Raw genomic sequence first — 14,607 nt, 5'->3', positions numbered from 1 at the left:
TCACTTGAAATCTCAATTTCCTTTCATCGTACATCAAACAATTTTTTTTCTTCTTAATTTTGACGAACACATCACACAGTTTAATCAAGTCTGGTAATTTGATTTTGTCGTAAAAAGTAGGGATGTGTGGTATTAAATGGCTGGATGATTTTTCCCCTCTCCACCACTCCCCCTCCCCCCCCCCTCTCTCTGTAAGCCTTTACCAGTCGCCTCCATTTCTGCAGCTATAAAACTGGTCATCTGTGACTTCCCATAAAACCTTGAGGGTGTGTAAGGCATAAAGCCGTGGAAGAGTCAATCGTTGTCTTAATTTGCACAATATGGAACACCAGGCAGGGAGCTGACACGTACAGAAAATAATATACACACAAACCTCTGTACTTCTATGCTTCTCAGTACCTTCAATTCAAGTACTTTCAATCTCTAACCTTTGTCCCACACTATTAACTCAATCTAATGCTGACATTGCCTCATTTTAAATGGCCAAACTCCCTGAGAAGAGTACAAACAAATCACATACAAGTTATTTTCCATGGTTGTCATTGGCAACCTGTGTTTCATCCTGCTAAGCATGTATTTCAAAACTAGGAATGCACCGATCCAACATTTCCAGTCCAGATACCGATGACCATACCTGGGCTCTGAGTATCAACCAATACCGAGAACCGATCCGATACCAGTGTTTAATTAATCAGCTGTATGCCTCTGTGTGGAAGTGGCTGGGATCATTCTGTAATATGTAAGACAACATCAGGCTTGACTTAAACATCGCTTTACTAACTCTGTATAACAAAATGTAACAAATAAATTAATAGATATAAATTTACTGAACTGTTATTTATTATTAAAATAATAAATTGTACACCAGCAACTTGGTAAAAAATCTTCAAAATTAACAGGAATTACATTTCAAGTGTAAACCTTTTAATGCAGGTTGGTCAAAACTGAAACCGGAATTCAAATTCCAGTATATAATATATATATAGTATATAAACATAGAACTGAATTTAATAGATCGACCCTATTGTTACCGATATCCGATTCAGCTATTTAAGTCAGTTTGGGCCTGATATCTGATCCAGTATTGGTTTGGGTGCATCCCTATTCAACACCTTTATGTCCAAGCATTATTCATTAGTTTGTCTATTAATTTATTTATTATGTTTGAAAGTATGAGATTGTGTAGCAAAGCAGGGACCGTTTTGAGAACCCTCCTTGTTGATTCAACGATACTCTGAAATGTGATGAGACTTGGATTCTGCTCCCTTACAGCAACCTTTTTAATGCAATAGATGATCAAATTTGCTCTACGGCTACAACGAAGATGTTCTCGATTTTATCGATTCATTGTTTTGTCTCGAAAATGTTGGTAAAATATGTACGGAACAATTTCTAAAGTCCAACTTAAATTGTTTTGTCTGACCAACAATCCAAAACCCACAGACATTAATTTTACTATCACATAAGATGAAGAAAAGGAGCAAAATCCTCAAAAGTGAGAAGCTGGAATTAGTGAATGTTTGGCAGTTTTGGTTGAAAACCAATCTTACTCATTAATCGATTATAAAACAGTTACTGTTTCATTTTCTGGCGATCAACTAATCATTTCAGCTCTAATTCCCACAATAAATTTTTTCAGTTTTCTACCAGCATTTAAGCGCAGCATGCATTTGTGGATCTGTGTGGACCTGGAGACCGTGAAAATGCCCATGAATATCAGTTGTACTATTACCTTCATGCATGTAAGCATACTAACATGCTAAACTAGGTTGATACCCATGGTAAACATGACACCTGCTACATCAGCATGTTGACATGCCATGCTAACATTAGCACAAAGACCTGCCATGTACATAAGTACAGCCGCACAGAGCCGCTGAGTTCGTATCATGTCTTTTATATTATAAAGCAGGTTTAAGTGCTATATAAATAGTGTTAAACTATCAAAATGCTCAATATACGGAGAAATAACACGCATAAACATAATCCTTCCATCACCACCACTGGTAATACGCACAATGACACACAAAAAAAACCTATAGGGAATGGGAATGTGACATCATCGATAAAAAGTCGGCCATTTTTGGAGGGTGAAGGGTAAGAGTGCCATCCGCTGGCTGTTTACTGCAAATGTCAAAAGATAATACAAAACACTGCACAGTGAGTAAGATTCAAAAGCCAAATTGTAGTATACAGACGTAGGCAAAATCGTTGGTACCCTTCCGTTAAAGAAAGAAAAACCAACAATGGTCACTGAAATAACTTGAAACTGACAAAAGTAATAATAAATAAAAATTCACTGAAAATTAACTAATGAAAATCAGATATTGTTTTTGAATTCAGCAGAATCATTTAAAAAAACAAACTAATGAAACTGGCCTAGACAAAAATGATGGTACCCTTAACTTAATATTTTGTTGCACAACCTTTTGAGGCAATCACTGCAATCAAGTGATTTCTGTAACTCTCAATGAGACTTCTGCACCTGTCGACAGGTATGTTGGCCCACTCCTCGTGAGCAAACTGCTCCAGCTGTCTCAGGTTTGAAGGGTGCCTTCTCCAGACAGCATGTTTCAGCTCCTTCCACAGATGTTCAATAGGATTTAGATCAGGGCTCATAGAAGTCCAATGTTTTGTTCTTAGCCATTCTTGGGTGTTTTTAGCTGTGTGTTTTGGGTCATTATCCTGTTGGAGGACCCATGACCTGCAACTGAGACCAAGCTTTCTGACACTGGCTGCCCAGACATTTCGCTCCAGAATGCCTTGATAGTCTTGAGATTTCATTGCACCCTGCACAGATTCAAGACACCCTGTGCCAGATGCAACAAAGCAGCCCCATAACATAACCGAGCCTCCTCCATGTTTCACATTAGGTACAGTGTTCTTTTCGTTGGATGCTTAATTTTTGCATCTGTGAACATAGAGCTGATGTGACTTGCCAAAAAGCTCCAGTTTTGTCTCATCTGTCCAAAGGACATTCTCCCAGAAGCTTTGTGGCTTGTCAATATGCATTTTGGCAAATTCCAGTCTCGCTTTTTTATGATTTGGTGTCCTCCTCGGTTGTCTTCCATTAAGTCCACTTTGGCTCAAACAGTGACGGATGGTGCGATCTGACACTGATGTACCTTGACCTTGGAGTTCACCTCTAATCTCTTTGGAAGTTGTTCTGGGCTCTTTGGTTACCATTCGTATTATCCGTCTCTTCAATATGTCATCAATTTTCCTCTTGCGGCCATGTCCAGGGAGGTTGGCTACAGTCCCATGGACCTTAAACTTCTGAATAATATGTGCAGCTGTAGTCACAGGAACATCAAGCTGCTTGGAGATGGTCTTATAGCCTTTACCTTTAACATGAAGGTCTATAATTTTCTTTCTAATCTCCTGAGACAACTCTCTCCTTAGCTTTCTGTGGTCCATGTTCAGTGTGGTACACACCATGATACCAAACAGCACAGTGACTACTTTTCACCCTTTAAATAGGCAGACTGACTGATTACAAGTTTGAAGATACCTGTGATGCTAATTACAGGGCACACCTTAGTTTAATATGTCCCTATGGTCACATTATTTTACATCTTTTCTAGGGGTACCATCATTTTTTGTCCAGGTCAGTTTCATTAGTTTGTTTTTTAAAATGATTCTGTTGAACCACAATTCAAAAACAATGTCTGATTTTCATTAGTTCATTTTCAGTAAATTTTTATTTATTATTACTTTTGTCAGTTTCAAGTTATTTCAGTGACCATTGTGGGTTTTTCTCTCTTTAACGGAAGGGTACCAACAACTTTGCCTACGTCTGTATATAGCATACAGTCAGACACAAAGATAGGCTAACGTTATGGGTTTCATTTCGCAAGATACCGGTAGATTAAATATGCAGTGTTAGCCGACGTTTTGTTAGCATTCCGTTAGCATAACATTAGCTAGCTTATCTCTGTCCGGATCATCATGTAGTTGGCATTTGGCTTGTAGATCTTAATGTCATAGACCTACCCGTTTGTAAATTGGACCTCGGACACCAAAGATGAACATATTTTGAACTGCTGACAGTTCATTAACGCCAAAACACATCAGTGACCGTAATGGGTGGCAAACTGTCAAGATCCTCCTAGTTTGTAAGGATCGATATCATAATCTAACTTCAATTTGGTAATATAGCGCCCCTTTGCCTCTGTCAGCTTCTCTTTATACGGGTATTTGTCTTTTGCACGTACTTTTCATTTCTGATGATAAACGATTGACTGATGAACAGACCTGTGACAGATAATGACAAAAATGGCGTTGCACCACAGAATGCTCCGTGATTCCCATTCTCTATATATCAGACTGGCAAAAGTCATCCAGAGTAGGCTCGCATGGCCACGTCCCCTTTTAGTGTAAACAATCCCGTGTCCCTCGTAGACGGGAACAGAGTAAACAAAAGAAGTTGAAACATGTCTCCAAACTTCTACTTTAAATAAACCGCTAATATTAATAACGCTTTGCTGAAGAGTCACTGTGTAGCTGGTGGCACCATCAATAAATCCATAAACACTGATCTCCAATTTGTTCCTCTGCCGTGTCCTAAAAATATATAATAGAGGAGCTTTGTGGCTCCAAGCTATAGACCAGACCAGCATGGTGTCATCTCCGAGGCTGCGCTCCCTTTTGGGAGAAAGAAACATGCTATCACATGAGAGAAATGATGAAAAGCTGTTGTGTAGAGGGTTTCACACTGAGATTTGAGGCACATAAGATACGTGAATATTCACTTTCAGTGCGGTAAATTGCTCGCACCTCAGCACTGGCCCTTGCTTACTTCGCAGCAGAATACTTTGCCCCTGTTTGGTCCAGGTCAGCCCATACACACCCAGCTCAACACAACCATGGGAATCATAAGCGGGGCTATTCGTTCAACACCACTCCCCTGGCTCTCTGTCCTATCCAATATATCCCCTGCACATATCTGGCGAGTAGCATTTACTCAAAGGATGCTTCAAAAGGTCAAAGACTCTCCCCATCTACCAATCCATGCAGACATCTTCAACCCACCCACTGCCCGTCTTCCATATAGATGACCGATTTGGAAGAATACCCCATCAGCCGACTTCACCACCCAATCAGCTTGGGAAAAGGAATGGGAGTCCAAGGATGTCCCAAACAAACATCTGGTGTCAGACCCCACCCAACAGGTCCCTGGCACCAACCTGCCAAGGATACAGTGGTCAACCCTCAATAGATTCAGGTCCGACATGGCCCCTGCTTGGCCAGCCTTCACAAATGGGGCAGCAGCCCAAGCTTATTGTGTGCTTGTGGAGAGGTGCAAACAATGGAACATATCATTGAAGCTTGCCCGCTCCACGGTCTAAAAGGAGGGTTAGTCACAGCAGACCAGGAGGCAACCACCTGGCTCGTGGCGACAGTGACTAGCATGGCTAGCTAACGTGTAATAATAATAATAATGAGTGTGAGGCTGCTGCAGTAATACAGTCATATATTAATGTTATAGTTGTCTCCAACTAAATCTCAGCCTATAGATCAAACAGTTGGTTATTAACACATTGGTTATTTACAGACAACACTTAGGCTAACGGGATTCAATCAGATATGTATAGAAGTCTGGATCAGCAATATCCAGCCACTGTGATGGACGGGGGAGGACTGAAGGGACATGGCGGTGATCAATCTTAATTTATTAAGGGATTGTGAACACTCAGGTTCAGGCATGGTCATGTGTATAAAACATAGTTTGTATAACAAGAGATGAATGCATATGAATTTGTCAAAATTACAATCCTAACATACGTCAAATTGCATCTGCGTCTCTGGGATCTAGGGTTCTTTTTCCACCAAAAGGGGGCGCGGCCTTGACTTTTTGCAAAGTACCCGTATGTGCCGGCCTGTTCTGATGTATTCCCACCTACCTGTACGGTGTAGCTCCCCACAGTGGTGGCCCGCCGAGATCGAGCCGTCCGAGGGCCCTGCCTGCCGGCCACCAGGAAGAGCTCGGCCAACCGCTGCTCCATCAGGCTGGCAAAGCTCTGGTAGTTGGCCTCCAGGGAGGAGCTGTCCACATCCTGGATCACTGTGAGGAGAGATGAGGGGACAGCATGAGGGAAGGAGGAAATGGGTGAGAGGAGGATGAGGATGAGTGAAGGGAAGATGGAGGAGGTGAGAAAATACGAAAGGAAGACATCGATATTGAGGAGAACAAGGGGGGGGGATAAATAAGAGACAGGAGATGAGTGGGATAATAGAGAGGACTAGATGATCTTCCCTTCCATTTAAAAGCTGCTCACCCAGAAACTTCTATTACAGCTGCAGTGACACACCAAACACACAGATAGAAACACAAACACATATCGGTGCACCCACACACACACACACAGGTGCTTGCATCAATCTTGCTCCCGGGTGCGTCTCTTACTAGAGGCTGGATGGAGAGAGATGAGATGAGATGGAGCAGTGGACAGACTTCACACACACACACACACACACACACACACACACGCACGCACACGCACGCACACATACACACACACACACACACACACACACACACACACACACACACACACACACACACGCACACTCTTCAGCATCATTCACACCCGGCCCTGATGTGATGTGAAGTGATCTCTCCCTCTGCCCCAGTCAGGAAGCTGTGAATTATACATCAATAGGTTTTCCCAGGAACAGAGCAGCTAAAGACACTCTGAGCGCAAGCGAGGGAGTGAGCAGAGGGGGGGGAGGCTGGGGGTGTTAAGACAGGGGGGGGAGGGAGGGGGGGGTAGTGGAGGAGGCAGGGAAGGAAAACGAGAGAGCCAATACTATTCTGCTGAATTGCACAACAACGAGCGCCGGGGCTAACTGCTGTTTTGTCCAATCGATGCGGCTCTTGATTACCCCTGATCACCCAGTAGCACTTTTGTGTGTGTGTGTGTGTGTGTGTGTGTGTGTGTGTGCGTGCCTGCGTGCGTGCGTGTGTATACAAGAGGGAATTTACCTGTTTTCACCCAATAGTTCTTGGTTGCCATCGACGTGTTGAGATTATGGTATTCAAGTGCTGAAGAGAGAAAGAGAGAGAAGTTGCAGGTATTTGCCGTTGTTTTTGAAAACTTTATTAACACCTTTATTTGGGGAACCAGACCAGTTGTCCGTTGTGAAATGCATTTCCTAAATTGCACACATACGTCCTACTTGCCACTTTCCACACGATTTTCAAAAAAAACTATTTCACCTAAATCATTTTACTTTGGTTTTATCAAAATGTGAAGGTACAAACATGCCTTAAAATGTGGGTTTATGTCAGGGTAATATCATGGCTGGATTAACTGGTCATGGCCCATCCAATGGCCCCACCTTTTCATACCTACATAATTAGGAAACACTTTAAGTGAACGTGTCTGCAAAGTTCATACAGAACGTGTCTGCAAAATGTTCACTGACAACTTATTCCAATTGCTTTCCTACAAAATAAGATAAGAGAGATAAGATAATCCTTTATTAGTCCCACAGCTGGGACATTTGCAGAATTACAGCAGCAAACGGGACAGTGCAAACAACAAGAGGCCTCAGTAAAAAAAAAAAAGGATATAATAGTAAGTAAACAATAAAGATATAAATAAGTAAACAGTAAAAATAAAAAAGATATGGAATACATAATACATATTAGTAGACACACTGATTGAATGGTCGGGTTCACATATGAAATATGATATGTTGATATTACATTCACTCCTGCAGTACAATATCTGCTCACAACTAAAGCATGATAATTTTTATTGTTATATTTAGGCACTTATATTTAAAGGTGCTCGATGCGAGATTGGGAGCATTTCTATTCCCTCCGCACGGCTCTCAACATGGCGACAACTGAGCCGGCGACAATGCTGACAGAGCTAACGGTGTTAACCTGGGGGGGGGGGAGGGCACCGAGCGGCATTTAGTGCTCACATGCACTAAACCGGCCCGGCTATGTCAACAAAGCACGGAGAAGCTCGGATTACAACACACACAGAGGGAGAGCGACTTCATTCTCTGCTCAGGTAGACATTTCTCCTCTATATCTTTACATAGCAAACAGTGTTTTGATGCTATATTAATGCTCTGATTTATATCATATTTAGCACCTTTAAAGATAAAACTAACCACATACGAGACTCAGGATGCAAACCCCAGTCTCCAGTGTAATGCTGTCCTGTGCTTTGTAAGGCCACCAGCCACTCTGACCACCTCTCTACATCTTCTGAGCGGTACAAAACACAATGTTTCCTGCTTTGAAAAAGCCACTAACCATAATCCATTCAGTAGCTGCATCTCTCTCAAAATGAATTTGACGAAAAACATTAATAGGATATAAACGTAATTTGAAGGAGACAGGGTTGCTGCAGACTACACATGGCATACCCATATACCTGACTCCAGGTTGTGTGTTGGTTAGGGCTGCCCCCCCTAAACGTCTAAAGGCCAGATTACAGCATGGCAGGCTGTAAACTTTTACAAAGCGAGTCTTGTCTCATAATGACCCGACTACAGCACTAACTGTGATGGAAACAGAGAGGGGTGATGGAGATGGAGGGCAGCACAACTAGTTGTTCCAGTGCCCTCGCTCTCTGAGTGCATCGAAGTCGGCTAAACTCATGAACCAGAGGCTGGTTGGAGCTCCTCTGCTGCAGCACAGTGTGACTGACTTCAGCTGACAGCCTGTCAGGAGAGACACTCCATAGTGTGTGGTAGGATTTTAGAACTGAGCTATGACCAGGATACACACATGTAATGTCTTTAACTGTGTGGTTTGGGTGTTTTTATATCACAGATGAAGAACAAAGACATTAAAGGGGAACTTTTATGCTTTTGTGCTCTTTCCCTCCCTTAAGTGTGTTATATAGTTTTTTGGGCATGTGCTTGGTTTGCAAAATTGCAAAGCCCAGGCCAAAAGGAGTCTCCCCCGCCTAGTCCTGAATGGCCTGAAACGTCTTGTTTGAAGTCTTGCCTTTTCACCCATAACCTGGTGATGACACCAAGTAACACATTTGCATAATACCTGCAAATGAGCCACCGGCGGCTCGCAGCTAATGGTGCTAACAGTGCTAACAGTAAAAACAGAGGCAACACTGCTGACAGAGCTAACAGTGTACACGGTGAGGTGGGGGTGGGGGTGGCGGGGGGGGGGGGGGGGGGGGGGTGACTGCAGGACGGTGGGTGCTACGCTTCTGCAACGGCGTCATCGGTCGCGACGGCGTTATCAGCTATAACTGGCATATGAGCGCAGTGCAGCGACTGTGAGTGGGGCACGCTCACATGCAAGGACATGCACGGCCGCGTCAAAAGAGCACAGAGAAACTCGGATTACAACACAGAGGGAGAGTGACTTCATTCTCTGCTCAGGTAGACGTTGCTCCTCTATACCTTTGCATAGTTTGCTAATATATTAATTCTCTGGGTATTGTATAGAGTACCTTTAATAATTTAAGTGTACTTGTTACGTGTTTTTTATTAGTATTAGTTTACACATGATTTATTCATAAATGTTTATTAGGGCCCGAGCACGAAAGTGCCAGGACCCCAACGGTGTCCTGGCACGAAAGTGCAAGGAAACCTATTGTTTTTCTAAGTATTATTAGGGCCCGAGCACGAAAGTGCCAGGACCCCAACGGTGTCCTGGCACGAAAGTGCGAGGAAACCTATTGTTTTTCTAAGTATTATTATTCTTTTTCTGCTGGAATATCGCGTTTTTGGGACCTTTTCCATCCCCAAAAACTCACCAAAAGTGGAATATGCGTCAGAAGTGGCGCGAAATTCAAAGTTCTGTAGTGATTCGGATCGGGTGTCGCCAGCGGGCAAGATAGCGCCCCCTAATGTAGGCAGTTTTTCAGGGAAAGTTTCTTCGATCTTCACAAAATTCAAGTATGTAATTGCATATGTCTTGAAGTTCGTGTTAAATATTTTTGAGATTTTTTCGGCCAACAGGAAGTCAGCCAACTTGGATTTCCTGCGTGATTTTAAAATTTACGAACATATGTTTGAAGACTTTAGGATGCACAAAAACTCATGAAACTTTACACGCACATCCAAACTCATAATTACTTTGATTTAGTGGTGAAATTTTGCTTGGGCGTGGCATGTTGGCTCTCTAGCGCCCCCTTATGTCTTTTAGGTTTTGAACATACCTTGAGGTACTCGAAAACTCATGAAACTTGGCAAAATGATGGACACCTGTGAACTTTATGTAAATGTACAGTTATTGGGTTCAGCATGTTTAGCCAGCTTTATAGCGCCCCCTAACGCATGGAAGGCCATAGTTTGGTCAAAGTTGATCCTATATTCATGAAATTTGGTAGGTACATCCTGCTCATTATTTCAGACATATTCCTCATCGGGTTTCATTAGCTCCGCCCCCCGGGAAGTCGGCCATATTGGAATATGTGCGTTTTTCATGTATTTTATGCATACTTTTACGAACTCCTCCTAGAGAGTTTATCGGATCCGCGTCAAATTTGGGTGGTATAACCATCCCACTAATGTGATGCTAAATTGCGAAGGGATTTTTGATCGCTCGAACGGTGATATCATACGTCATGTGCGAAGACGCCATTTTGTCACTTTTTAGGTATGAAACTTTGCGATACTCCTCCTAGAGGATACAAGCGATCCATCTCAAAGTCGGGCAGCAGAATCTCAAGACCTTCATGATACTAAATTGCGAAGCTTTTGTTTTTTCGTGAAACGGCGTTCTTGTGGCGGCGCGGCGAATTTTGATGTTTCGCCAAGACAAAGGATGCTGTTGTAACTTCACTTTAGGCCGTAGTTTGGTCAAAGTTGTTCCTATATTCATGAAACCTGGTATGCATATTCCACTCATTATTTGAAACATATTCCTCATTGGGTTTCATTAGCTCCGCCCACCCGGAAGCCGGCCATATTGAATTTTGTGTTTTTCATGTAATTTATGTATTTTATGCATACTTTTACGAACTCCTCCTAGAGACGTCATCGGATTCGCGTGAAATTTGGTTGGTATAACCCTCAAACTATAGTGATGCTAAATTGTGAAGGAAATTTTGATCGCTCGAACGGTGATGTCATACGTGAATTTTGAAAGTTTGCCATGACACAGTAGGCTGTTGTTACTTGCCTTTACCTAGTCCCAGCTGCCCCAAACTTCTCAAGCTTGATAATAGTCCTTGCCTGAAGACATATACATGTCACGACAGCGGGTACCCCGACATGCGCGTTCCCCAGACATGCCCGCAAGGGCGAGGGCCCGTTCATCGCTGCTTGCAGCTTTAATTAGGGCCCGAGCACGAAAGTGCCAGGACCCCAACGGTGTCCTGGCACGAAAGTGCGAGGAAACCTATTGTTTTTCTACAGATTATTATTATTAGGGCCCGAGCATGAAAGTGCCAGGACCCCAACGGTGTCCTGGCACGAAAGTGCAAGGAAACCTATTGTTTTTCTAAGTATTATTATTATTTTTCCGCTGGAATATCGCGTTTTTGGGACCTTTTCCATCCCCAAAAACTCATGAAAAGTGGAATATGCATCAGAACTGGTGGGAAATTCAAAGTTCTGTATTGATTGGGCTCGGGTGGCGCCAGCGGGCGAGATAGCGCCAAAGTTCTGTATTGATTGGGCTCGGGTGTCGCCAGCGGGCGAGATAGCGCCCCCTAATGTAGGTAGTTTTTCAGGGAAAGTTTCTTCGATCTTCACGAAATTCAAGTATGTAATTGCATACATCTTGAAGTTCGTGTTAAATATTTTTGAGATTTTTTCGGCCAACAGGAAGTCAGCCAACTTGGATTTCCTGCGTGATTTTAAAATTTACGAACATATGTTTGAAGACTTTAGGATGCACAAAAACTCATGAAACTTTACACGCACATCCAAACTCATAATTACTTTGATTTAGTGGTGAAATTTTGCTTGGGCATGGCATGTTGGCTCTCTAGCGCCCCCTTATGTCTTTTAGGTTTTGAACATACCTTGAGGTACTCGAAAACTCATGAAACTTGGCAAAATGATGGACACCTGTGAACTTTACGTGAACGTACAGTTTTTGGGTTCAGCGTGTTTAGTGGGCTCCATAGCGCCCCCTAATGCGTGGAAGGCCGTAGTTTGGTCAAAGTTGATCCTATATTCATGAAATTTGGTAGGTACATCCTGCTCATTATTTCAGACATATTCCTCATGGGGTTTCATTAGCTCCGCCCACCGGGAAGTCGGCCATATTGGAATATGTGCGTTTTTCATGTATTTTATGCATACTTTTACGAACTCCTCCTAGAGGGTTTATCGGATTCGCATCAAATTTGGGTGGGATAACCCTCCCACTACTGCGATGCTAAATTGCGAAGGGATTTTTGATCGCTCGAACGGTGATATCATACGTCATGTGCGAAGACGCCATTTTGTCACTTTTTAGGTATGAAACTTTGCGATACTCCTCCTAGAGGATACAAGAGATCCATCTCAAAGTCGAGCAACTGAATCTCAACACCTTCAGGATGCTAAATTGCGAAGCTTTTGTATTTATGCTAAACGGCGTTGTTGTGGCGGCGCGGCGAATTCTGATGTTTCGCCATGACACAGGATGCTGTTGTAACTTGACTTTACATAGTCCGATCTGCCCCAAACTTCACAAGCTGGATAATAGTCCAGCCCTGAAGACATATATGTAACATTATGAGTGAAAGTCATAGCGCCCCCTACAGGAAACAGGAAATTGTTGTAAATTGTCTATACATTGTCCAATCTTCCCCAAATTTGACATATTTTATAAGAGACCCGTCCTGAAGACATATACATGGTATTATGCGTGAAAGTCATAGCGCCCCATACTGGCAACAGGAAGTTGTAGTAAATTGACTATACATTGTCCAATCTTCCCCAAATTTGACATGTTTTATAAGAGTCTTGGCCTGAAGACATATACGTGGTATTATGAGTGAAAGTCATAGCGCCACCTACCGACATCAGGAAATGGTCGTATACTGCCAGCCACCCTCATAGAAGTGCTTTAAAGGACGCCCCACATGTTCTCACAGTTCATTTCCAGCGCCACATGCTCCAAGTAGAAAATTCACTCTAACTGTTGCGTGCAGTTTCCGACTTTCACGGGAATGAACGACAGCGGGTACCCCGACGTGCGCGTTCCCCAGACGTGCCCGCGGGGGCGAGGGCCCGTTCATCGCTGCTTGCAGCTTTAATTATTTACTATGATTTGTTTATTCAAAGTTTTTTAGGGATCCATGGAAGCCATGTAAATGTGACAGCAGTGTGTTTGTGTGCCGCAGCGACAGATCTGCAGAGGAGGAGATTTTCAGCATCGGCCCTCGGCACGGATGATAAAATGCGATGAAACACTTCTTGTCAGGTTTCATTATAACCTCTACTTTCTTACCTCTCACTGTCTACTTCCTCTATCCATCTACACCAGCTATCAGCCTTCCTTTCTGCCTGCGTGCCTCTGCACCCGCTTCATTCTCTACCTGTTTACCTGTCAGCCTATTCATTTCCTAAAACGCCTGTTCCTCTTCCGTCCGTCCGGCTGACTGTCTCCTTCCCTCTTTATCTACCCATCATCGCTCCCTTAGTCCGTCGGCCTCTCTCTGTGTCCTACCCATCCTTCAACCTCTCTCTCCTTATTTCCCATCCGCACGGTTCACCATCTGTCTTCCACCTAACTCCTCCGAGCTGGCTTTCTGCCGAGAGTTGTGTTTAGCTCGAGTCAATGGCTCTGCAGCGGAGGTAGCTGTTAATACCAGCGAGTGTTTCTGCTCAGCACTCAGACTGTCTTGCTGCAGCCTTCCTGATGCTGCTGTACGTGAGCACATTTACATTCACAGAGCTCTTCTCCAACAACAAGCTCACGTAAACACTTAAGCACTAAAGTGTTAAGGTTCAGATGCATTCAGCGCCCCTCAGAGAATCAGTTCAACGGGCCGACAAATCCAGCACATTCATTTCATTAACGCTGCAGCGGTTAGGGAAGGAATAGAAGCTCCTGCTCCAATCTAATCATAACAAATGTAAAATGATATGTTCAAAGGATGAGGCCGGCGTGATTCTATATTTGTCTTGCTGTCAACACAACACAGTCTCACGGCAGTTTGTGAAATTGTCACAAAATGTAATCTATTTGATTTGTGTACATAGACGCATATTTCCCTTTTTGCACGACTTTCAACAAGGTCTTTTTCCAGCGTTTTCCTAAGAATGTCCAGCAACACGTGACGCACGTGCAAATTCAAAAATAAAAATAAAACTACTTTGTTAGGTTTAGGAAAAGATCTTGGTTTGGGTTAAAAACTCCCGAAGTGCTGTAATATAAGTACGGAAGTTACGTGACAAATATATCAACTTTGACTTGTGGTTTCACACGAGACACAAACGCCGGTCTACTGGGCCAAAGTCCTGTGATTTTTTGCAACACGTGACGCATGTGTCAATATCCGTTCCAGTCTTTTCAACATAAAACGACTTAGTTAGATTTAGTAATAGATTGACTTGGTTAGGCTTACGCAACAATCTACTTAGGTTTAGGAAAAGATCTCGGTTTGGGTTTAAATAACACTGGAAGTGCCGTAACTTAAGTACAGAAGTTGCCTGACAAAAACGACTTAGTTA

At 43.1% G+C, this 14,607-nt stretch overlaps 2 protein-coding genes across 4 annotated transcripts in view; both read right to left on the bottom strand.

Annotated features, from left to right (window-relative positions):
- The window catches only part of LOC119486724, a 1,187,645-nt gene that overhangs the window by 821,853 nt on the left and 351,185 nt on the right, over positions 1-14,607 (bottom strand). The window lies entirely within an intron of this gene.
- The window catches only part of kiaa1549la (KIAA1549-like a), a 172,988-nt gene that overhangs the window by 72,025 nt on the left and 86,356 nt on the right, over positions 1-14,607 (bottom strand). For all 3 annotated transcript variants that reach the window (XM_037767629.1, XM_037767630.1, XM_037767631.1), the window contains exons 8-9: positions 6,986-7,045; positions 5,904-6,064 (exon numbers count right to left, since the gene is read on the bottom strand). In XM_037767629.1, the coding sequence (XP_037623557.1) occupies positions 5,904-6,064; positions 6,986-7,045 (221 nt within the window). The remainder of the gene's footprint in view (positions 1-5,903; positions 6,065-6,985; positions 7,046-14,607) is intronic.

The sequence above is a fragment of the Sebastes umbrosus genome, chromosome 4 (genome assembly GCF_015220745.1).
Source record: "Sebastes umbrosus isolate fSebUmb1 chromosome 4, fSebUmb1.pri, whole genome shotgun sequence".
Classification (NCBI taxonomy): domain Eukaryota; kingdom Metazoa; phylum Chordata; class Actinopteri; order Perciformes; family Sebastidae; genus Sebastes; species Sebastes umbrosus.
This window is presented reverse-complemented; position numbering and strand designations above follow the sequence as displayed.